General features: G+C 36.9%; 2 protein-coding genes across 3 annotated transcripts in view; both read left to right on the top strand.

The window, feature by feature from the left end:
* Positions 1-3,552, top strand: part of AGL (amylo-alpha-1, 6-glucosidase, 4-alpha-glucanotransferase) — a 34,275-nt gene extending 30,723 nt beyond the window's left edge. Inside the window, exon 34 of the mRNA XM_068199745.1 lies at positions 461-3,552. Coding sequence (XP_068055846.1) covers positions 461-578 — 118 coding nt within the window. The 3' untranslated portion in view covers positions 579-3,552. The remainder of the gene's footprint in view (positions 1-460) is intronic.
* A 1,158-nt stretch (positions 3,553-4,710) lies between these two features.
* LOC137479333 (putative defense protein 3) overlaps positions 4,711-23,337 on the top strand; it is a 32,359-nt gene continuing 13,732 nt past the window's right edge. Inside the window, exons 1-2 of one of the 2 annotated variants that reach the window (XM_068199741.1) lie at positions 4,711-5,526; positions 9,206-9,350. The gene's annotated coding sequence lies outside the window, so the exon portion shown is untranslated. The remainder of the gene's footprint in view (positions 5,527-9,205; positions 9,351-23,337) is intronic. The other variant, XM_068199740.1, reaches the window with a different exon arrangement.

Genomic DNA, 23,337 nt, shown 5'->3' with positions numbered 1-23,337 from the left:
GGTAACAACAAACACAAATACAGAATATTCAAAATACCAGGCTAGTGTTATCTGCCATCCAATTGCATGTAAGAGTACAGATCTACTGTATAAACAGGATCTCTTTTCTAGACAGGGAAATGTATGTGCAATTGCAGGTCTCAAGTCAGATTTCAAATACAGGTGAGATCTAGTGCCTTTCACAGTTTGCAGAATTCTTAATACTTATTTATGTGAATACTGGGTGAAATAAATCTTACACAAAAATAGGCATCTTGTTTCATACAAGAAATCAGTTTCAGAAAAATGTCGGTGATTTTTTTTTTTAAAAAAACAAAGTATTTAAAAACAAACTTTGTAAAACATAATAATTAAAGGGCAAGTAGTGACAGATTAAAATTGCAGCAGATAAAATGACATGTTCATTTTTTTTTCAATCTATAATGTAACAATGGTACTCATTTCTGTTTTCTTTTATCAGATCATCCTGGAAAGGACTTCCAGAACTAACCAATGAGAATGGGCAGTATTGTCCTTTTAGCTGTGAAACTCAGGCCTGGTCAATTGGTGTTATCCTTGAAATCCTTTATGACCTGTAAAAGTTTATTTTGATTGATTTGGTGAAACTTCTGTGATCTTACTATTGGGCATAAATGAACACTTGGCTTACACTGCAAGGGAAATTAACTGTTCTGCACAATCACTTAAGTTGTGTCCTGACTTTCAGAGATGCTGAATGCCAGCAGCTTCTGTGCCCTATAACTGTGTGGGGCTTAGGTGTTTTGAAAATCAGGGCATGACAACAAAATAAAACTGCAGTGCTCACTCGATGCAGCAACTTTTAGTAAGGAGCCATTTTAAGAATATGCACAAACATAATTTTAACTAGCTTTGGTTTTTTAACCTATTCAAAACAAAATCTTAATGTAACAAAGTAAATTTGCTCCTTCCTGAGCTAAAAATAAGTAGCACAGCTCTTATGTTTTTTTTTTCTTTGTCTCTTAAAGAGCAAATGGATGTTTTTGCAAATGCATGCTTAAGGGGGAGTAGACTAACCTCTAACTTTCTAAGTTTGGTATGCTTTGTCCTCTACCACCATGCATTAATGAAGGCATAATATGTTATCTCTCCATTGAACCGTATAATGGGGATGTTTTTGTATGTGTTCAATTGAACACTCCACTAAGCAACTACAGGAATAAAGTGTATGAATACTGTAATAAAACAACGTCTGAAGTTATATATAAAATTTTGAAAACTTTACTTTGAGAGTTAACTCAAGCAATAATGAGGTAACTTCATATGTTAATCTGTCTTTAGACTTATTTAAATACCATGAGCCATATAGCAAACCTGTTTTTTCATTTATATCTGGTTTTCACCATGGGTAATTCAAAAGAAGTGTGCATACAATGCACAGCCTATATGTTAGGGAAGGCCAAAATGCTTGACTGCTTATTAAATTAATTTATTGAAGAGATAGGATCACCTGAGCCCTTCTTTCCTGGGAAAATCCTAGCTTTATTAATCAGGTGGAAACGCTTAACACAGTGGAAAAACGTAGTAGCCTACTATCAGAGAGGAGAATATGAGGCTTCTGGGCCTTCTGAAATTGCACCAATAACAATAAGCATGCTGTGTGGTGTCCTTTGGGAACAATCCAGTGAACATGATGCAAAATGTCTTTTTTCATATTTGGATGCCTGCATGTCTTTATTAAGTTCAGGGTTCACGAACTGAGAGGAGAGCAGCTGGTAATTCTCAAACTCTTCATACAATTTTTCCATCTTAGTGCAATATATAGGCAGAGAGTGAGGTTGACAACACTTCCCACATCACAAGGCAGAAAAGCAAAAGCACTATTTCTGAATGTTAGACAACATATGCTAGCTGTTAATTATGCAAAAAATAAATACGGGATGTAATTATAATGCACTAAAACACAGATCAAGATTTTATCATGTCTGTATTTTAAAGTTTCTGTATTCTGTCTAAAGTACAGTGCACACATGCTGTCTTGTTCAGGGAGATGTATTTCAGGTAGATACTGTAAGGGCAAGTTAACCAGTTCAAGAGATGAATTGTAAGTGGCTATACTCATATACTATTTGTTTGAAAGTTTAATAAGGATTTCAACTCCCTTGCTCTAGTGTTCAGTCCTTAGAAGTAAGGAATAGGTAATGTCAATATTATACCTGAACTTTTGAGCTGCAGTATATGGGTTGGGAATTTTTTATTTTCTCAACACAGTGCATAAGAAATGTCAATTGATCAAAAATGTTACTGAAATGTCAGCAACAGATTATTTTTTTAATGTGCAAGAGGCATAGAAAGTATTTTTCATACTGCACTGAACTTTCCAAAATTCTTGATAACTATATTGAGGTTTATGTCCTACTGTTTCACTAGCTTCACTGTTTTCCTGGATACTTATTTCTTGTGTATTATTTCAAGGTATGTTTTATGGCTCCTGTGGCTTAGAAAGCAGGAATTAAATGGCAGAAAAAAACCTTGTTCTTACTTAATGAAAACATTTTAAAATTGGAAGTGAAGCTTAAGAGCTATAACTGTTGAAGATTTCTACCAGGTGTCAAAATTATATTCATTGGCAATAACACTCTTTAGGTGTTGGGGAAAAAAAACATGAGAAATTTTTCATCAAAACCTTTCTATGCTATGTACAGATTGCTTTCCAGCTTTGACACCTGCACTGCTGATAGACACTGCATATTTGTCACTGCTAGGGTTTTTTCTAATTTATTAATACAATTTTAAAGATAAATCACCACTGTGTACACAAAAATACATATGTTATGAAAGTTCTAAACATGCCCATTTATAATGTTGCTTCTGCACTGGTTAGTTGAGCATAGTTTTAGTGACAAATATTTTAAATAGGGAAAAAATATGTATTGGTTGACTTTGCTGTTAAGTAGCAACAAAAGTAAGATTTATGGTTATTAACTTTATTGGGGGGTGGTGGTTTATTGGTTTTGGGGTTTTTCTTTTTTCTTTTTTTTTTTTCTTCAAAAAGCTACTCAACACTTTGTCAAGCCAGACAGTTTGAAAATGAAGAGGGAAGAAAACAATGTTAACTCTAACATAAAATGAGCTGATATCCATATAGATCAAGTCATTATCCCCTAAAAATAGCTGACTTATATTTACTGATCCTGAGCTGTATCATTATAATTTATATTTTACACTCAATGACTTCTAATAATGCAAACTTATAATTGGTAAAATAGAAATAAACTAAATGACTCAGTAAGAACTGTGCATCCATTGTGTTCCAGTTGGTGCTTCTTGATCTATGTTGTATTAAGAACTGGTTTTCCTCCCAATTGAAATAATTTTAACTGTTACCGGTGTTTACACAGTTAATAGCTTTTGATTTATTCAAAGATGATTAACTTGAGGATTCAAGTAAACTAATGTATCATTCTCACACTGCATGTTGTAATGTAAAATGGAAACATGAGCTTTACATGTCTGTCTATCACAGCAACAACTGATTTTAGAAAATGTCATTATTCATTTCTGAAATGCACAAAATAAAATTCTTTAATTCAGTTAACCTTTTCTTGTGATTTTTTTTTTTTTAAAGTCAGACTTTGCAGCTGATGTTGCTTGTTCATTTCTTGCAATTTTACATACAGGGGAGAGATTGTTAACTTCTCAGGTTAAATGTTAAAATGTGCTAACAACACTTATTAGAAAAACAACAGCCTATTAGAAAAAAAAAAAAAACCAAAACTTGAGATTCTTATGTTGGTGTCAATGTCAGCTGTCCTAGCTGAGTTTGAGTGGGTTTGGGTTAGCAGACCTTCTGCTACGAATGTTTACACAGTTTAGGTTATAGTATTGCAAATTCACCAAGACAGCAGTCTTGATTAACTGATTTATGGACACCCGAGTGATTAACTTTGGGAGTAAAATTCCTAGCGCTATGGAGAAGGCACTTTTCACTTTTCAGCTCTGCTTTGTAAAATCAAAGTCTCAAAGCACAGGTGCCTGGTATACATATGTATATTTTGTACATATATACACATATACGTTTTGCAATGTCCCCATTTCATTCCATGCTTTATAAAAATGGGATTTTTTTCTAATTCTCTATTCAAGCATTTTCTTTAGGAAGTAGTTTATCACTCTATTGTATATACTTTTAATAAATACTCTATTGAAAACTGGGTAAGGAAATGTAGAAATGACAAGTCACTGAGGTGTTGGAGGGCATTGGTAAGGTGAGAGCTGCCACCTCAGCCCTCATGGCACCTCAAGCAGCTCAATCGAGGAACAGATGGATGAAACGTTACTGGTGACTGGCAGGTTTCTCTTGAAAGCTGCTCTGGAGCTTGCAGCTGGAAACTGGGGAAGTGCCTGCAGTCAGGACACCGGAGCTCTGCCCGCGTTGCTGTGTGAGGTGAGGCGGGACCCCTCAAGAGCCCGCCGATCTCCACCAGAGAGGGCTTCCCGCTCGCGGGCGGCTGGGGCCGCACGGCTCAGCCCGGCCGGGGCCCCTCAGCGGCGGGACGGCGCCGCGGGGCCCTCAGGACGGCTCTGTGCGCGCCGCCGGCTCAGCCGCGCTCTCCTCGGGAAAACTGGGGACCCTGCCCCAGCTGACTGCTTGTTTTCCTTTTTTAATGTGCCTGGAAACAGTAACAAGGAAAATGTACTTGCCTGTGAGCATCTGGGAGTTTGTGCCAACCCGGGAACTTGTACACCTGTTGTTTAATGTAGCGGTACAAGGGAGAGATCAGGTCTATTCACGTTCTGCCAGATTTGCCTGTGCATTTGGTATTTCTCAGAAGTTACTGACTAAATTAAAACAGAGCTTTCCCAGTTCTCAATTTTACATCAAAGTGTGGGTGACCAAGTGGACCAATGGCCATTTTTAATGGGGAGTGTTGATTTCAGAGCATGAGTGGCTGAACGAGGCACTGAGTTGACTGTTAATTGTTTTAGTGATAGCTGTTTTTTACAGGGTCAGATTCTGAAGTAGAATTAATGTGTGGCGGTACAAAAGTGCACCTGAGAATAGTTGAAAGCAGACTGTGGCTAGTCAGGTGGCAGTCTGAGCCATCTGTGCTGTTCCAGGCTCTTGTGTTTCTGTAAGCACTTGTCCAGTTGAGACACGTTTGGCTCATTGTGTACTACCTCCTTGAACCTGTTTCTCTCAGAAATCTTAATCTCTCCTGTGTGTCTTTCTTCTGTTTGCATCCTTTTGGCCACAGGCAGCTGTTCACCCTATGAATAATAATCTCAGCATATTACACAAAGTTCAGTACCACTGATTATATTTGACAAATAATAAACTTATTCACTTCAATTCACATAAGCTTATGCAATCTGTGAGATCCATGAGCACTTCCCTTCCCTTTGTGTGCCACAGCAATATCTCAGTATAACTTCAGACAGAGAGACTGTGCTTCATATAGTGCCTTTTTGCAATGAGAATGAAAACTGGCCATGAAAGACGAGAATTATGCTGCAGCCTGGCAAGGGTCTTAATTTGGATGATGTGGACTCCAGATACTAAAGGAGGTAAGTTTTTTTAGAGTTCTGTATTTCTAAGTTCAAATAAATGGCAAATAAACTGGAGCTTAATTTTGTGTGGTGGTGAGAAAACATAAGATGATGTCTTCAAATCAGTTCTAAAGGGAGATACTTACAGTCTCATGATTTACAGACTTAAAATTACAATTATTTTAAAGCATGATGCTCTAGAGTAGGATTAAATTATAATAGTGGGAGTCTTTTTTAAGGTGATTTTTAGAGTCACAACGACATAATTTGAGAAAGCTGAATAATCTGTTCTTTTGTGGGATACATTCAGGGGCTGTTTTTTAAGTTTCTTTGTAATTGGTCTTATGGCCATTGTCTGTAAGGGTCCTAGATGCAGCCTAGACCTGGAGAGGGGAACCTGTTATAATAGTATGCAATGAGAAATCAGTTCCAAATGTAGGAGTAAGGCTCCCAGATGCTTGTGTACACCCTAAAGAGCAGCCAAATAATGAGGTAATAGTATCTTAGCAAGAGCAGTCGTTGGACGGCAATTGCAGGTTAAGTGTTGCCAAGATGTGTTGCAGTATTACACCTAAGGAGAACTTGGGGTAGGATTTTGAGGTTAGTTAGTGTATAAATGTTGTGGGTATGACTGACTGATTAAAGTGTCAGGGATGACATGTTAGAATACATGAATATATGGTAATCCAGGGACTAGCACGATGGGCTGGAGGTGAACACCTCAGTAGAAAGCTGGGGATGATGGATGGGGTAAGAGCAGTGCAGCTCTTTGCTGTGGATCCAAATGAACATTTCCAGCGTGGCAGCAGAGGGTGGCGCCAGTTGGCCCCCGTGGCCCTGCTGTCTCCGGCCCAGGCTGGGCCAGGCCATTCAGCTCCCCCACTCCCTTCAGGGCTCTGCTGTTCTGCACAGCTACACTCGCTGTGCTGGCTTTTAACGGCTCGAGTCTCCGTTCCCGCACGTCAAAATCAGGACAAGTTTTTAAATGTTTAAAAAATGTATCATTAGTATATCCTCATGTGGGAGAATTGGGAAAGGAATATATCTTTGATGGTTTAGTGACAGCTTGATTTCTTAAAGGGATAACTGGAACTAAGGAGTATTTCAGTATTAAAAGATCCAGTAGTCTATGTCTCTGTTTTATTGCAAAGTTCAAGAATCTATTTATCTCCTAAAAAATGGGAAATGCTAGGATATGAAACCAGGTGTATGTTAGGCATTTATTTATTATTTTCATCATAGTTTATTTAATGTTTCTGTAATAGCTGACAATTTTTTTCTGTTTCCTTAAATGCTTTGTTTATGCACAAAATTTTAATGTGAAAACTGAAAATAATTCTGCCTGGGCAATCTTTCACTATAAAAATTGTGAGTATTTTAACTTAAGTATGTTGTTACATGGATATTTTTTGTGACATTCATTGTGTGTTTAACGGGCTGTATTTTCTAGCAGTTATTCCACTTGTTGAAGCCGGATGGGAACACCCACATGTTCAAGATAATTTTGTAATTTGTAAAGCCTGTAATCAGACCTACTGGGACAGCTCTTCGAGAGCTGCTTTTGTTTTCTTTTAATGGCTATCTGGCTAGTACTGCTGGAGGTCTCCCTGCAGGCCTCTGGAGGGCCAGATTCATGTTTGGAACAGTTAGGTTGCTGCAGAGCTTTTCCAAGGCCTCCAGGAACCATTCAGTTAAATTTAAGAACCAGATGCTATCACCTGGATCAGAGTAAATCTAGAGTAATTTAATTTCTATGCCTTGAATAATTGCAGGTTTATTTTTTGCATAATTTTGGCTTTAGACAGTTTATGCACCTTTGCAAACAGCAGTTAAAAGCATAAATCAGATGTAGCAATGCAATACAGTTGTTTATTCCAGGGCAGGGAGTCTGTACTGTGCTGGGGTTCCTTGTCACAGTAGTTTCCTTGAAGCAGTTTCCCCCTTATGAAGAGAGATGTTATGCCTTCCTTGTAAGTACCTTTGCTGGAGTCTAACAAAACATACTCTAAATTCTTCTGTAGTCCCAAAAATCTGGTAGAATTTTGTACTTTGGATTTATCAAAATGGTGAAAAAACATTCTCTTCAGGAATATTAAACGCAAATAAAACCTAGTTGAGGATCGGGGGGCAGGGGGGTGATAGTGGTAGTAGTAGGCAGGTGTTCCTCTGGTTATTTCCATATGTTTTCAAATAAGACCTTACAAAAATTCCTTAAAAGCACTAGGGTTTGGAAATTTGTACCTGTGTTATTAGAAAGTATGTTTTTTCTGTGCTGGAAGATTGAGCAGAGAAGTCCAAAAGTTATAATATTTAAAAAGTGAATTTTTATTAGTTTAGTAGCTGAGATAAGAACCCTTCAGTTAGGTAATTAAGCATTTCTTCCAAATTTCAGTAGATACTTTTTACTGGTTATGAAGTAATTGCTCTAAACTAAACGTTGATGTTAAATGTCATCTTACTTCCTATCCTTCTCCCTGATTTCATTTAACATAAAAGGCTCAATTTAATTGTGGAGAGTGGATGTTTCTGTGTCTACTGCCATTCACATTATAGAGAACTTCAATATTTCTTTAGAGAGAGAGCTGCAGAATAGCTCTTTCAAAAAGAATCTCTTGGAGGGCAGAACCCCAGTGTTTGAATTTTGACTTAATGTTTGTATGTCTGAAGAGCAACCCTACTGCTTGGTGGTCAGTGAACCCTTCAGGAAGGTCAGAAATGGGGTGATGGTTGAGGACGGGTTATGACAGAAAGGGAGAAGGATTCTAAGTGAGCACCAGAAAGAGATAAGGAGGATGTTTCCTCCCCTGTGGAGTATTTCAATGGGAGGAAGTAGGAAAGAGAAGTTCTGATGCCTGGTGTGTCTGCATGCTGTAGTACAGCAAAAATGATGGAGAAGGGGAGGCTGCAGTTTACCTCAATCTGGGCCTCCTGGCTTGTCTGTATGACCCTGTGTTTCAGTGGAGCAGACAGCACAGCCACAGGGCTCTACTGCTGTTACACCAAAACGCAACACTGCCCTGACCAGGAGCTCTGACTACTGGAGGGAAGAGCAGCTTGAGGAACTAGTTGTAACCACAGATAAATTTCCAAACTTATTTCAAGTATCACCTGGTTTTCACTTCTGATCACTAGAAACTTTTTAAATATTGAAATCTCATGGGGAGGAGAACTCCTGTAGAGGCTGAAAAAACATTTTTCACTTGGCTGAAATGAAAAATTTGCATTACTTTGTCAGCCCTATTTCCACGTCTTCAGCCAGTTCACTATGGCCTCTTAAAGTGGACTCAATTTCTCTTTCACCATTCTTCAGCATAGCTAAAATGCTAGTGTGAATTTCACCCAGAAGTCATCAAAATCCCTGGAAACATGAGTACTACATCAGACTCAAAGGTTTTATGTGCTTGAATGTAACATTTTAAAGTCTTTTGATGGCATATACAGAAGGTAACTCAGAATAATAATTGCTGTAATAGTATATTTTATCTCATAAATTTAATTCTCAGCGTACTCTATTTAATTTGCTATAATTATATACTCAATGTACTGCCAATAAATACACTCTTTCAACACATATCTGTTTGATGTATATATATTTTCAAACATGGGGGAAGCAGTAGAAGTCAAGGATACTTCATCTTTAGCATTTTTCACTATTAATGCTTTGTTAAATACCATGTTATGTTAAATTTCTTTTCAGGAAACTGACATGAGGATGCTTTGAAATAGGATGCCAAATAGTTGTGACATGGAATGGTACACACCACTCACACTTGTATGTTTCCTGTGCTAAAAATTTAAGGATTGCTCTGAATTAGCTGAAGGGGCATTGGCATAGTATGTAGGTGTCTCTGTGCCCTTCTCTTACTTTCTTGGAAAATTGTAATTACTGTACTCGCAGAATTTTGGTAGCTTCAGAACATGTGGAAAGTGGATGGCAGGTAGTACTACCTGGTAGACACACTTCTTTTTTGGAAAGTTTTGATCTTTGTTTCTTGCTTGGTCATTTTCACTACCCTCACAATTAATCAGTAACTATTGTCTTCTGAAAATAAGAATGCTGCTAACCCAAATCCTACTTAGCTGAACCTGTCTTCTAAGCTAAGAACCATTGACTTTGCTGCCACTTTTGCATGTGATTTCTAAATGCTGCTTCCATTGCTGGGGGTACTATTAAAAGAAAAAAACCCTCCTGTTGTTGACATATGGATGAGGTGTGACTGGTAATGGGTCATCATTTTAGACAGCGGCAAGTTCAGCAGAGCACAGACATTTAAACACAGGAAGTTCAGAATTAGTTTCCCACCTGTACAGTGTTAATTCTGCCTGCTTATGTCACTCCCGCTGTGCTCCAGTAACACTGATGTTTTGTCTGAGCACTGCTGTCCTCAGGAGCTGCTTCTGTCTGCCCTGATCCCTTCAGGATCCACCTGTATGTGCTTGATCTGTAATCCCACTGTATGTGTGCCAGGGATTATACAGCACTTCACACCATGCCAAATTTCACCAAGCTTTGCAGCAGGCCTGCAGGTCTGCTGATGCATGTGCCTTTAGATTGCACTACCTGTAGTTAAATATTTAGTTTATAAAAAATAAATACTAATCTCCTACAATTTACAGTTCCTTTGTTCTCATATCTGTCACAGCACGTTTACCCTTCATGAAACCTCACAGCCTATGCTGATGTCTGACCTAGCTGTACACAACAGCCTTCTGGGCTCTGTTTCAAGCATGGTCTGCAGATTAAGTGCTGAAATGTGTCACAGAAGTTTTCAGAACAGTTCTTTCTTTGGATCATCATATGGTTTTATACAATGGAACAGCTCAAATATTCATTGAATGCTTTTAAAGGAGTTATTCACCATGCCATGTTCTGCAGAAAATTACATGGCATATAGGAACTAATTCATGAAAGTTGTGTTTATATATTACTTCCATGCAGGTTGATTTAAAAAAAAATAATCCATAATTTATATCTTTGGATGTGTAGACCACAGGTTTATCTACTACTCTAAAAAAACACATTTCTGTTACTGTTACTGGAAGCTACACACTCCTACCTTTGTTTTATTTCCACATCAATAGAGAAAGCATTGGAAACAGTAAAAAAAAATTACCTAAAATCCCTCATTTCTCTGAATCTTATACTTGAAGTTGAAAGTATCTAGCTCCACTGCTAAATACTGTGGGCTAACTATCTATGAGATGTATGTTTTTCTTCAGGTACTTCTGACGTGAGATGGGTCTCCATTTTCCTCTTTACCCTTTTCCTATGCTGTTTTGCAGCCCTTTCTTCATTCTCACTTGTATTACTTTGCTTGAAATCATATTGGGAACTATTTCAAGCACCTTTGTCGTGTGTATGTTTAACCCTTTTACAGCAAAGCTGCAAAGGCACATTTGTGCCTCAGCAGTGCCCATGGCACTGTGACTGTGGTTGTAGCACCTGGGATAATATATTTTCTTGAGTGGCTGTAGAAATTCTCACTCAGTGCTTCGTGAATCACTACAGAGTGGTGAATCACTGCAAAGTGGTCCTTAGACAACTGACCTTGAGTTGACTCTCCCAAATATTTTCACTTACTAAACCTAATTAAAAGATGCATTAAGGATATTTGTATTGCTGTATATCTATAATTACAGTTGCTATAAGGATGCTATTCTTTTGTGAAAGGGTGATAAGATGTTAATAAATAGCCTGTCTTTCATACTGAGGATAGCATCATACTAAGCTTGAAGGTCTTTATAATAAAGGATTATAGTAAATTAATACTTCTCCATAAGGAAGATTATGTATCATAATTGTGTTTAAATGTATCACAAAAAAATAATGCATTCTGTAAGGAATTTACTTAGTAGATGGAATATCAGATTGGAGGAATCCAAGGAAGTCCTCATAAGCAGAAGTCCCCTGACTGTAGTGATCTGATGGTCCTAAGAAGTCAGGGCAGTAGATTCTTAGTGCAGAGCAATAATTAGAGGATGTATAATTTAATTTGTGGGACATGTTACACAGTACCTGGTTACCCTGGTTTTCTGTACACCCACTCACTACAGGTCTAGCCCAGCAGTGAGGAGCTCTGTACCTATAAAGTCTTGATGGTCAGCAGCTTCTCTGTGGAGCCATCCTAACAAAAACATCCCACTGAAGACCAGGAGTGACCTAGACCTGCACTCTGTAGGAACATAAAACATTAGATCAGAAATGTCATGGAGCTCAGTTTCTGGTTTTGTCAAAGTTATTTTGCATCTCATGGATTTAACAGGTCTTTCACATTCCATATATTCCATATATACCCTGTTTTATATTGTGAGCTTAACACCTTTGACCTTCTGGTAGAAAGCTCTGTGGCTCTGACTGTTCCCTCTGTGAGAGTCACCTTCTTCTCCTCCCTGACCTCTGGCTAAATGGAGGAGTTACTAGCAGAGGAATGTCACACTTCCAATTTGCCAGGTAGGCGGTAATTGCTGCGTTCCAAAGAGGTTACCACAGCAACCCCCTCAGAGATACACGTAGTGCACTCTGCTTCCAGAGTTTGTTAAACTTATAAATCATGTTTAGTGTATACTTGGTATACTTTAACTTTGCTATTTCAACTGCAAGGAAAACCCAAATAAATAGGTATCTGTTTTCTCAGGTGACCAGCTTCTCACATTGGTTTTCCCTGCCAGTCCTTATAGAAAGTAATTATTATGATCTCAGCCATTTCCTTTTCCTTACCTTCCTATTTTCCATTACACAACTATAATTATTATCGATTATACCTAATTAGGATTCATTGTGCTTCAAAGATTTAATACTTGGTCCTTGCCTCTAAAAGGTGATAATCTTTCATTTAGGCTTAACATCATGAGTAATACAAAAGACAAGGGGAAAATCAAATGCAAGGACAAGAGCGACCACTTCAAAAACACATGATGTTTTCCTTAGTTAACGAGCTAGTAATTTAGTAAAGTCTAAGTTCAAAGCATCTTCATGACTAGTATATGGAAGGGAATAGTACTAGTGTGAAGCTTATTTCTTTATTTCAGAAAAATATGTTGTCTTGAGGGCAGCAGTATTTATCTGTCTAGTGCACGTGCACTTTACTGATCTTGTAAATTGCTTGACTTGCTTACACACCAGGGACTCCCTTTTTCCATTGCACAAAAAGGTACCCAGTGAGTCATGATTCCCTGTATACAGGCATATTTAGATGCCCATCCCTCACCTGTTTGCAGCTCTTTGTTGTTATGTTCTCTTCAGCTAATTTCTGCATTTTCTTCTATGTTCAGGTCTTTGTATGCACTTTATATCCAGGGTTATGTGACACAGAAACAATGACAGGACTTTGTATATTCCATTCTTATTGTCCTCCAAAACAGATTCTCTTCTTCAAATACCAGGAGTTGTGTGTTTCCGCATGTTATTACTTTATCTAGGAAGTCACATGTTATTGTTAACATTGTTAACATTTTGCCTTATCTTGAAAAAGGGAGACTAAAGAACCTGATTCTTGACTACCTGCAAAAAAAAAAAAAAAAAAAAAACCACACCAAAAAAAAAAAAACCCACCAAAAAAAAATTTAGTAGCCTAGTTAAAATTATGATCTATAGGACTAAAAGTTTTCTGGCTTGGTCTATAGGAATGAAAATTTTGACCTGGTAAATCAAGCTTCAGGATTGAAAGTCTTGCCAGAAGAGCATGAAGGTTTACAAATTAACTTTGCCAATAGGAATTTGGTACAAGCCACAGCTCACACAGGAAGAGCATGTTCGGTCTGATGGAATAGTCAGTGATGTGAGAAATTCATTAGGAATTAATAAATATATAGGTCAAAAAGCCTCTGTAGACATGCTTGGTCTTCGGCATCTAGATCCATTGTCTCTTACTCTGCTAACTGTAGTGAGCAGTCTTTGCAAACTAGAGCTACTTGCACTACCAAAGCATGTATTACATTAGTTGCTCTGAGTCTTTGTCTGTTAAACATTCTATTACTGTACTTCTATTTCTACTATCTATTACCATGCAATGGAAATCCCAAACAGAAGCCAGGTTCTTGTGTTTAAATAATGAATTTGTGGGCATTGTGGGGATTGTGTTGGGAAGCATTATTAAACTCTATCCCAGTCAAACAATTGCAGAATGGTGAGTAGAGAAGTGCCTGAAAATGTAGATGTTCTGAATATACTGCACTTCTAATTATTTCAGATATGATTCCAGCAATGTTTATTTTTTTGAAATAAAAGGGAGACACATTGTTCCAGCTGCTAGGAACTATTTATAGAAAGTGAGTTGGTTTTTTCCTTGTAGTATATTTCAAATTCACCATGAAAAAAAGTTATAAATACTGAACAAAAATTGTTACCTGACTATTCCTTATAGTGTTAACTGCTGAAGGAATGGGAATTCACCTGCTTCTGCATTTGAAAGGGAAAACTCTGTGCAGCCCAGGTGATATGAGAGCACATTCTGTGGTAACTTCTCACTGCTATGAAGAGTGAAAGGAAGGGCTTGGGAAACAGTCAGGGAATACCTCTGGAACTATCTAGACTCTGATTGACTGACAAGTCCTCAGTGCCAAGACACATGTCCCAGTTCTGGCACAGCTAGAGGAGACGTGTAAATACTTAACAATAAGCATCAACTCCTACTGAGAAAGGCCACAATTAAACTGTTTCTTTGTGGGCTTCTCTTGGGCCTTCCAAGTGTCTATCAGCAAATCAATACAGCTATATTAAGGCTTTCTCTGGAAGCCCCAAGAAAGTGTTCTTATATGGATTATGATGCCATAAGCAAACATAACCCATTTTCCAGTAAGCTCAAATTTTCTTGCAAACATTTTTTATTTATGTAATAAGTGTCTTTTTATTTTGACAAATTTAAAGAGTTAAAGTGATGGAAATGATAGTTCATTATCAAGTGAAATAAATTAGTCAGTCTAGTAGGAATTTAATCCAATAGATATATGCAGCATCTCCATGTTACCCACTCACTGTAGCTCATCAGTAGCTGCTGCAAAGGAACACAAGAGAAATCTTTCACTAAGTGTCTTTCACTAAATCTTTGTGTTCAGGTCATGAAAGTAAGGTATTTTAGATGAATGATTGAAGCAAATTCCAGACTCTAAAATATTTTAACAGTAATTTGCATTTACACAAAATGTAAAAATAGATTGCCACCAGGAATTTATTTAACTTACACATAGAAGAGTCCTTCTTGACAGCATATAACAACTATCTCTCAATAGAATAGTGTGAACAGCTAGTGAGGGATGCTGACTTGGCATAATTAAGGACCTGGTGGATCAGGCAGAACTTGGCACAGTATAGTTATTGCCAAGGCTAGATGCACTAGAATGACATCTGCAAAGTACCTTTAAAAAGGGGGCAATAAGATAGATTTTGTGAAATTCATGAATATAAGTGCTTCAGGAGTGACGTGAAATGTACTCCTGGTCTGAACTAAAGCATTTACATAGGTGCAGACAGATCTTGCTTAGAATCAGGAGGGCTGCCTGTGATGGAGCTGCCCTAATCAGTCATCTGCTCTGTATTACAGCTTACATTCTCAGATTCCATCTCAGATGGAAAATCTCCTCACTATTTTTGTTAGAAGTATTAGTTGACAGTGACACATTTGTTTAGTTTGTTGGACAAAGTTTTCAAAATATTTTTGCTCAGTCTTTGGTATTTGGACTTTTAATCTACAGTCAAATTTACAAAACATATTTCCTACATCCAGTCCAATGTAGGGAGACTTTTTCAATTTTAGGTAATTTCTTCACCTTTAGGAAGTTCTCAGGTTGGAGGGAAAAGGAGTGTCCTTTTATGTGATCGCATTCATGTTTTTCTACTTCAGTTATCAAAAACTCTTTACTAAATTCTTATTTAATTAAGCTTAAGTTAAGATACTGATGCTTTTAGGAGTAGAGTAGGTACATCTTTACCTATCTCCTTGATTTATAAGGCTAAATATTCTACTGGTTGATTTTTATATTTTTTAACCAACAATTAAGCTAGCATAAGTAGTTTGTCAGAAGTAACCAGGTAACAATGACAGTATTTTTTCCAAAAACTGTAATGTGGGAGAAGACTTTTTCTGGATGCTGTCTTTCAAGAACTAATCTGTTGTAATTGTTATTTGTTTCTATATATTTTTTTAAAAAGTCATTGTTATTGTGGTGAGAATTAAATAGTTCTCTGAGAAAGGAGGCCATAATAAAAGCATTTTCTTCAGTTATTCTTTTCTCTGTGGTTCCAATTGCTGCATCTGTATAACAAGATTTGCATTTTGCAGAGAAGATCACTTAAGTGGTTGTCTTTTAAAAATGTTAAGTCAGAGTTTTTAGTCTTATACATAGTTTCAAGTACCAAAAGTTCTAGAAGTAATCCAATAGTAATTACTATACTTTTTTTAAAAAAGGTTGTATATTTGAGTTATGTTTGGCTTATTCTTATAAGCCAAACATAACTTGCTTGCTAAAGATGCAGATGGAAATTTTAGTTCCTGAATATCCATTTTATACATCAGTTTTGAAAACAAGTTAGTATGACTATATGATTTGTTGCATAATAATATTCTGTTGGATAGTCTAGAAGTAGCTCACAAGAGGAAGATATAAGGAAATTATTCACCATCAGCTATAGTAAATTGAGCTGTGCTACACAGTGTTCATGCCTAATATGTGCCAATAGCTCACATCCAAGAAATGGCTCTTGTTCCAAGTCATTGAAAATTCTTTGTTTATATAAATTAGCTGGTTGAGCCACCTAAGCAAGTTTTTTCTTCTGATACTTGAAAAAAAAAAAAGATTAATAAATAGAAACAAAACAATTATGGTTATTTTCAGTTACCAACCTGTCCAAATTCAGATATTGGTATGCATCAGACTTCTCATATGTTATCATTAAAGAATAAGCCTACCATGAGCTGTGTCACTGATCAGTGCCACCTGCCTCTTCCTGAGCCATTCATGTTCTTCCTTATCATTTTCTCAAAGTACATTTTCTCTCATCCTACTACTATCAAATGCTTTGGGATTAATCTTCTTTTGGAACTGCAAAAATAGTTTGGATATAAAGTAGAAGATGGAGTTCTGATGCAATGCCACCTAATCAAGTCCTGCAATAATTATCACAGGACTGATTTCAGTGCAGTAAGCTATCTGCAGAAATGATAATAGGTGTTGCTCAAGCCTGGCACACCTAACTTGGTGTTTCCCAAGCCATATAAATAAATAGTCTTCCTTGCGTATCCACACCTCTCCTGTCACACCATTTCTGAACAAAGAAGGGTCCTTCATCTAGATTAGCAAATAGATTGAAGCAGACACCCTCCTGTTTTCATAACACTAAGTATAATTTTGATATGCTTGCAAGTGGAGAGTGTAATTACCATTATCCTCTGGTACTATAAGTGACATTGCTGTTACTGGTTCCCAAGCTTCATTTTTAGGAACCTATTTGTTTTCATCCAATACCACAAAAAGAAAGCTACTTTAAACTTCAGCTCTAACATTAAATTCAACTTTTCATTATTAAATACTTTCATTAATGAACACTTTTGTTAGGAAAAATAGTGTAAGAAATAGCTGATTCTGTGCTTATTAATTTGCCTCTAGTCTTTCCAATACACTGAGCATGCTTTACAGATAGTTTTAGCCCTGTAAATTAAAATTACATTAGGCCCTCATGTAGTATATGCTGTGCTTTTAATTTTCATTCTTCATTAGCACTTCAGTTTTGTATGATCCACTGGTTTTCTGCATGTCAAGTAAACTATTTTTTAAAAATTCAATTTTTCTCATTCTAAACTACAAAATATCATCAATAAATCAATAGTTGATCAAGTAGAAAGAAGATCAGATTACTAAGATGTGTTACAATCTCCCCAAAAGTCCAAGACTCGTGTGTCATCTAGAACTTTGGAATGTAGCAAATAATTTGCTTTACAGACTGTTGATGAACTTGAAAATAGTTTATGGTTAAGAATTATCATCAGTTCAGTGTGAGATTCTACAGCACAAAGCCAGGAAAGAGCAGATATCCTTAGGGTGCTGCAAGATCTGCTCCAAAAATTAATTGTAGGGTAAGTCTAATGAAACTGTTGAAAACAGGATATGATGAAATATGAAGCACTCCTTTGGCTCCCTCACAAAACCCTCCCTCCTCTTTCCATATTCTCTCTCAAAATAAATAGCTGTGGCTGAGTTGAAACCAGAGTGCCACTAATGCTACACTTTCCATTTTATTTTCTGAGTTTCTGTGGTTGTTAAATACTGGAGACTGAGCCATAAATAGACACAATTTTCAGAGATCTCCCTTTTTTTTTCCCTTTTATCCTGATTTTGGAGATTATCTCATGTGAGTTTGTTTAGACAGAAATTCAGGGCCTTACTGGACCCCTATTTCTGTAGGACAGTGTGGATTAAACCTTCTCCCATGTTGCAGTAATAAACTCATGGTTGCACTGTTCTAAACTTCACCATAGTGAACAGGGTCTAGTTTAGTAATGCTGCAGCCTGTGTTTCTCAGTCTTGTATTGCAAAAACTAAAGAAACAATTTCACAAGGTTTCTGATACACAAGAAGATGGTCAAAAGGGACTGACTAAAATGAACACACCAAGAAGTTTGTGTCTTGAAGGCATTTGAACACACTTTTCCTGTTCTAGCAATAAGTCAAAACACTGCTCTAATTTATTATTATTCACATTTTTAGAATACATGAGCAGTTCTAATAAGTTGTTATTTCATGATGTGAAATGTCTCTCTCAACTGCTCACAGGAATTTCAGTTTTTCATTTCCACAAGTGGCATTGCAGATCAATAGCAGCAGTTTGGCTGACATCCTAAGCCAAAGCCATGGGGATCATTGGATTTTGGAGCAACCACAATGCTGGTGTGAGAAAGCTCTACAGCAGCAGTCTCCCCTTTAGCTAGAAAAGCAAAAGCACTGAGAATCCAGGATTGCAAATTCAACCAAACAAACCTATGGGAGAGGAAAAATAATAATCCTTGTTCTCAGTACTTAAAATGCTGACAATATTTTCCTTTTTTGTGGGGGGCAAAAGGCTATCAGTTGGATGTCCCAAAATGAATTTGCCCAGAATTTCTGTTGTTTCTCATCTCCACATCATCTGCAATCAGCTGCCACAGCACACTGAGACATGTGTGTGTCCAACTAGCTTGTGTTTCCACAAGAGGGAATTGGAATCAAGGTTACCATTAACCAAGAGGCCAGAAAAATGTGTAATGTGTCCCCACTAGTGACAATATTAATTCATAATAAATGAAGGGCCATCCCATTTCTCTAGGACTCCAGGTCAGTGTCAGCCTTTGAACTTTGTGTTGAACCCTTCCAACAAAGTGGCCCTCTACAATTAAACATCATTTAAAATTTTCCGGAATATAAATTATAAATGTATAAAATTTCAGGTATCTTGCAGCTAAGCACCTAGACATTACAATTTGAGGTTTAGTATATATATGAATAATGAAGAGTGAATTTCTCTACTTTGTACTTACTAACACCATATATTACAAACATGAATTATAATGGAAGTTAATTTTTATGCTCTGAAATTATAAACTTCCTCTTGTTGCCCTTAAATATTTAATACTGAGATAGGGAAAAAAGGCAAATTTGATTCAGAGGCTAGCTAGGCCACTGATCATTTTTTTGGTCATCTCTGCCTTTCTCTTATACCTCTGCATGGAGATTTACGTGGGGAGAAAATTGAAAGCTTATGACTTGCAAAGACCTCTAATTGCTCTTACAAAAAGCTGACAGGGAAAGAATTGCACATGAAGGTAATGTCTAGTGTGTTCTCAGTCTTTTAGAGCTATTTTCAGGTCACTCAAACCTGAAGCTTTGCCAATGTAAAAGTAGAAAATGCGTATTGTTTGCAGCTGTTACTTTGGGAACTCACTCCAGTCCAGTAAAATATTTGACTTTGCTGGCCCTTTTCTCCGCTTTCTTTTTTTTTCTCATTTCAATATTTATATGCTTCTGCCTTCTTAGCAAGGCATGAGAGTTTGTCCAATTTAAGAGCTCTGCAGTCTTGGTATGATAGTTTCTGTAGCTGCATGGTACGGTATGTCCTTTATCATTTCACACAGTTCGAATTGGATGGAAAGATAATCACCTGGGGAGTTTGAGAATGAGCTGGCTGGCCTCAATATACAATATTATATCTTTATCCACTCATCTAGCCAAACAGATTTCAAAAGCAAGATACAGGGAAAAAATAAGTAAACTGTAACTTCTTCCTTTGATGTTTTAAATGCCTACCCCCATTTTCTTGTATTTTTTAAATTCCTAATTTGCATGAAATTTACATACACCTTCTTCCTAACACTTTTTTTGAAGAGTGGTTTGTGGTAAGCACATTTTTTTCTCTCTCAGGATTTTTATAAAGGTGTATAGAGAGAAGTGAAAGAGAAAGCAATTTCTATTTCTGCTCCTTGTTTTTCTCTTGTAGAATGTGTTTAGAGAATTGTTTACCTAGAGCGAATGCTTGGTTGGATCATGGTGGATTGTTTGGGCCTGATGGCCAATCAGATCCACCTGTCTCTGGACTCTCGAGAACAAGGTTATGAGTTGTGAGTTAGTTAAATATAATAGTTAGAGAAAGTAGCACATAGTTTTTAGTATCCTCTTTTATATAGTATATTAATCTATCATAGCATAATTATAATAAAGAAATCATTCAACCTTCTGAAATAAGTCAGACATCATCATTCTTCCCATTGGGTTCGCCGACATCTACAACAGTGGTTTACTTCTACTGTTTTTTACATATCAACTATATGGTAACTTGTCCCTGAACAATCCTTCTGTGAGCATTTCATTAGAAGAAATAGGCCAAATTTTAATACTCTCGACCTTGCCCATTCCAGTTCATCCACTCCCAGCTGTACATCTTCTAATGCCTACCTTAGTCATGCCAAGCTCACATTTTTCTCCGCTGAGTGTTAGGTCCTGCTGGCAGACACTGCTTCTCTGTTAAAAGTAGGGCTCATTCTCAGCTATAAATCTCTGTGTTGTTCTAAGCAAGTGTAGACCTGTCCAGACCTGTTAACGAGATCATCTTAGACACAGTAGTTACTACACTCCTTTTGCTAAAAGCAATTATTTGGGACTTAGATGCCATGGTGTAATTTTAAAACTAGAGATTCTAGAGTATAAGCACATGCTAGAAAAAAGTCTCAGCTTTAGGGGATTATCAATTTTAGGTGTAGGACAGGCCTTGCCCCCTTTCATCTGTTTTTTGGCTATCTGCAAAACAGGTGAATCTTATTGTTTTAAAATTTAGAATAAATTAACTTGAAAGTTTCCAGAGATTCAATGCTGTCTCCTGTAGCATATCTTCTATTATTTCACTTGCAAGAGTCTGAACTGAGCATCTTAGTAGAAATAGGTATTGAGATTTTTCTTGTTGCAAAGGGTTTACTGAACACAAACCCTTCCACCCCACAAAACCAGGTGGAAAGGAGTAAGAGAAGTGGTGCAGTCTGTTCAGGTATTCCTGCATCTAATTTCTAATCTTAACATAATAGTTCATAATTTGTCATTGATTTAAAGTACTGATACTAACAGCGTTAGCATTATTCAGACACTACCAAGCAGAAACATTCACTTTCAATATGTGCTACACATTCCTATTTCAACTCATTTATGATTGAATTTTTGAAATTTGCTATAGTAGATGGTAATTTTTTCTTCCTTTAGGGATATTGACTAATTAGATCATGTGTGTTTCCTAATAAACTAGTTGCAGAATGAATATTTTAAGCTGCTCACTCACTGTAAGAGCTCTGGACACATATATATCATAATTGGCCTTCTGTTTTGCTTGTATTGATGTGAAACAACTCACTTGGTGATAGAACTGAAAAGTGCGACTAGCTACAAATCTATTTAAATTACACCTTTTGTCCCTACTCAGAATTATTCACTTTCCAATGATACAGTAGTTCATTAGGCACCAGTGTGACACTGTGGAATGTCCTGATCTTTAAGATACGACACCATGAAATGTGACAGGTATGAGAGGATCCTTATTTGGCTGTGTTGCTGTGGACAGATTTCAGTACACCATTGCAAAATGGTGTGCTGAAATCCTAAATGCTGTTTATCTAGCTACTTGCCCTGTGTTTGACCGAGCATGTGAACATCACAATTGTTCCAAGATCTCATATTTTTTTTTCTGAACTGTGGCTCTCCTGCACACAGATAATGTTTCCTAAAGAAAATTCAGTTAGATTTCTAAAGCATTCTGATTTGAATGGACCAGTGCTACAGTTTGTAATGCCACTATGATTGGACTTTATTTCTGCTATGATTTTAATACACACCTATAATCCCATGAATGCTATGCTTTATCTTTGGGAATATCTTCTGTAGACAATAATACAAGAATAGCTTTCTCTGTCTCTCACATACTTTGTTCTCAATTCTACAATGCTTTTGTTCTTCCTTGGTATTTAGTAACACGTATTTGGGGAAAAGGAACGCTTGATTAAGTTTCTTTTTCAAGTAAAAATGTGGTTTGTTATTTCCTGTACTCAAGGGACTTGCTGTGGATATTAAGATTTTTCATTTGTGGGATATCGGCTATTTACAAACAGTGTGTATAATTAGATATATTTCCTTCAGGTGATGTTTTAATTTGAAGGGGTAAACAACGCATGGTCACTGACGTTATACCAACATTAAAACATCACAGAGAATTTAGGTGACCAGTATAAATCCTTATCACAAATGAAATGAGGATTGTTGTGGTGGAAGCAGAAGCATTAGTTTCAAGTTGTTGCCTAAAAATATGTTACCAATCATTTTGCCAGCATGAATTGTTTGAGGTTGTAGGAGATAGTCATCACATTTTTCATGGCCAAAAGCAATTTTAAAGCATATTTGATATCCCATCATCTTCTCAGTAAAAGGAATATAAACCTAAAAAAATCCAAATCCCAGCAAATATAGATGAGAAGAAGAGAGATGATGGGACACTGCGGAGAGGTGAACTTCTGGGAAATTAGAACTGCTGAGTGTGTGTATCTAACATTAGATACCTACATCCACAGGGGTGCTCCAAAACGGTTATGTGGGGCTTTTTAGAGATCCTAAGCTGCTGTGGTTGCCACTGACTGTATGAATTAGATATTTTTTCACAAATGCATTCGGACTCCACAGATGTATTCCCATCCAAGAGTATGTGAATGCCAGACACATTAGTTCGATTCCCTTTGCTTTCTAGAATATCAGAGGGGAAATCAACAAAGAATCAATTTATGTGCTACTGTCTATGACTGATCTGTCAAATGGTGGGTTGTACTAATCCATAGCAAATTTTAAAGCCCATAGGCATTTTTCTAAATCTTTTCTAGTCTGATGTTTGCAATTAGATTCTAACAGTAGAAAAAGGATGTTTTATTTTCTAGAGACAGTATCTCTTTCTACAGACTTACAGATCATTAAAAATTCATCTTGATTTTGGGGTCCAGACAGTATGCACAGATACCACAAACGAAGGAAAACACAAATTTCTCACTAAGTGACTCATTTGCTTGGCCATCTTGTCTGTGTAATGCAGAATTGTGATATTGTTACAAAGTGACTCTCCTATAACCTTCCCAGCAAACATAATCATGCTATTACTGTTTACTCTGACAGCAGCTTCTTTCCATCCAAGAAGCTCAGCAAATTTCACAACCATTAAGCCTCCCAATGAAATAGTTAAATGTCATTATCTCATTTTCTAGATGAGGCATATGGAAATTAATGACTTGTTAGAGTCATACAGGAAATTTGTGACAGAGCAAGGAAGAGATGGCAGCTCCTCCAGTT

Source organism: Anomalospiza imberbis, chromosome 9 (assembly GCF_031753505.1).
Source record: "Anomalospiza imberbis isolate Cuckoo-Finch-1a 21T00152 chromosome 9, ASM3175350v1, whole genome shotgun sequence".
Taxonomy (NCBI): Eukaryota; Metazoa; Chordata; class Aves; order Passeriformes; family Viduidae; genus Anomalospiza; species Anomalospiza imberbis.
This window is presented reverse-complemented; position numbering and strand designations above follow the sequence as displayed.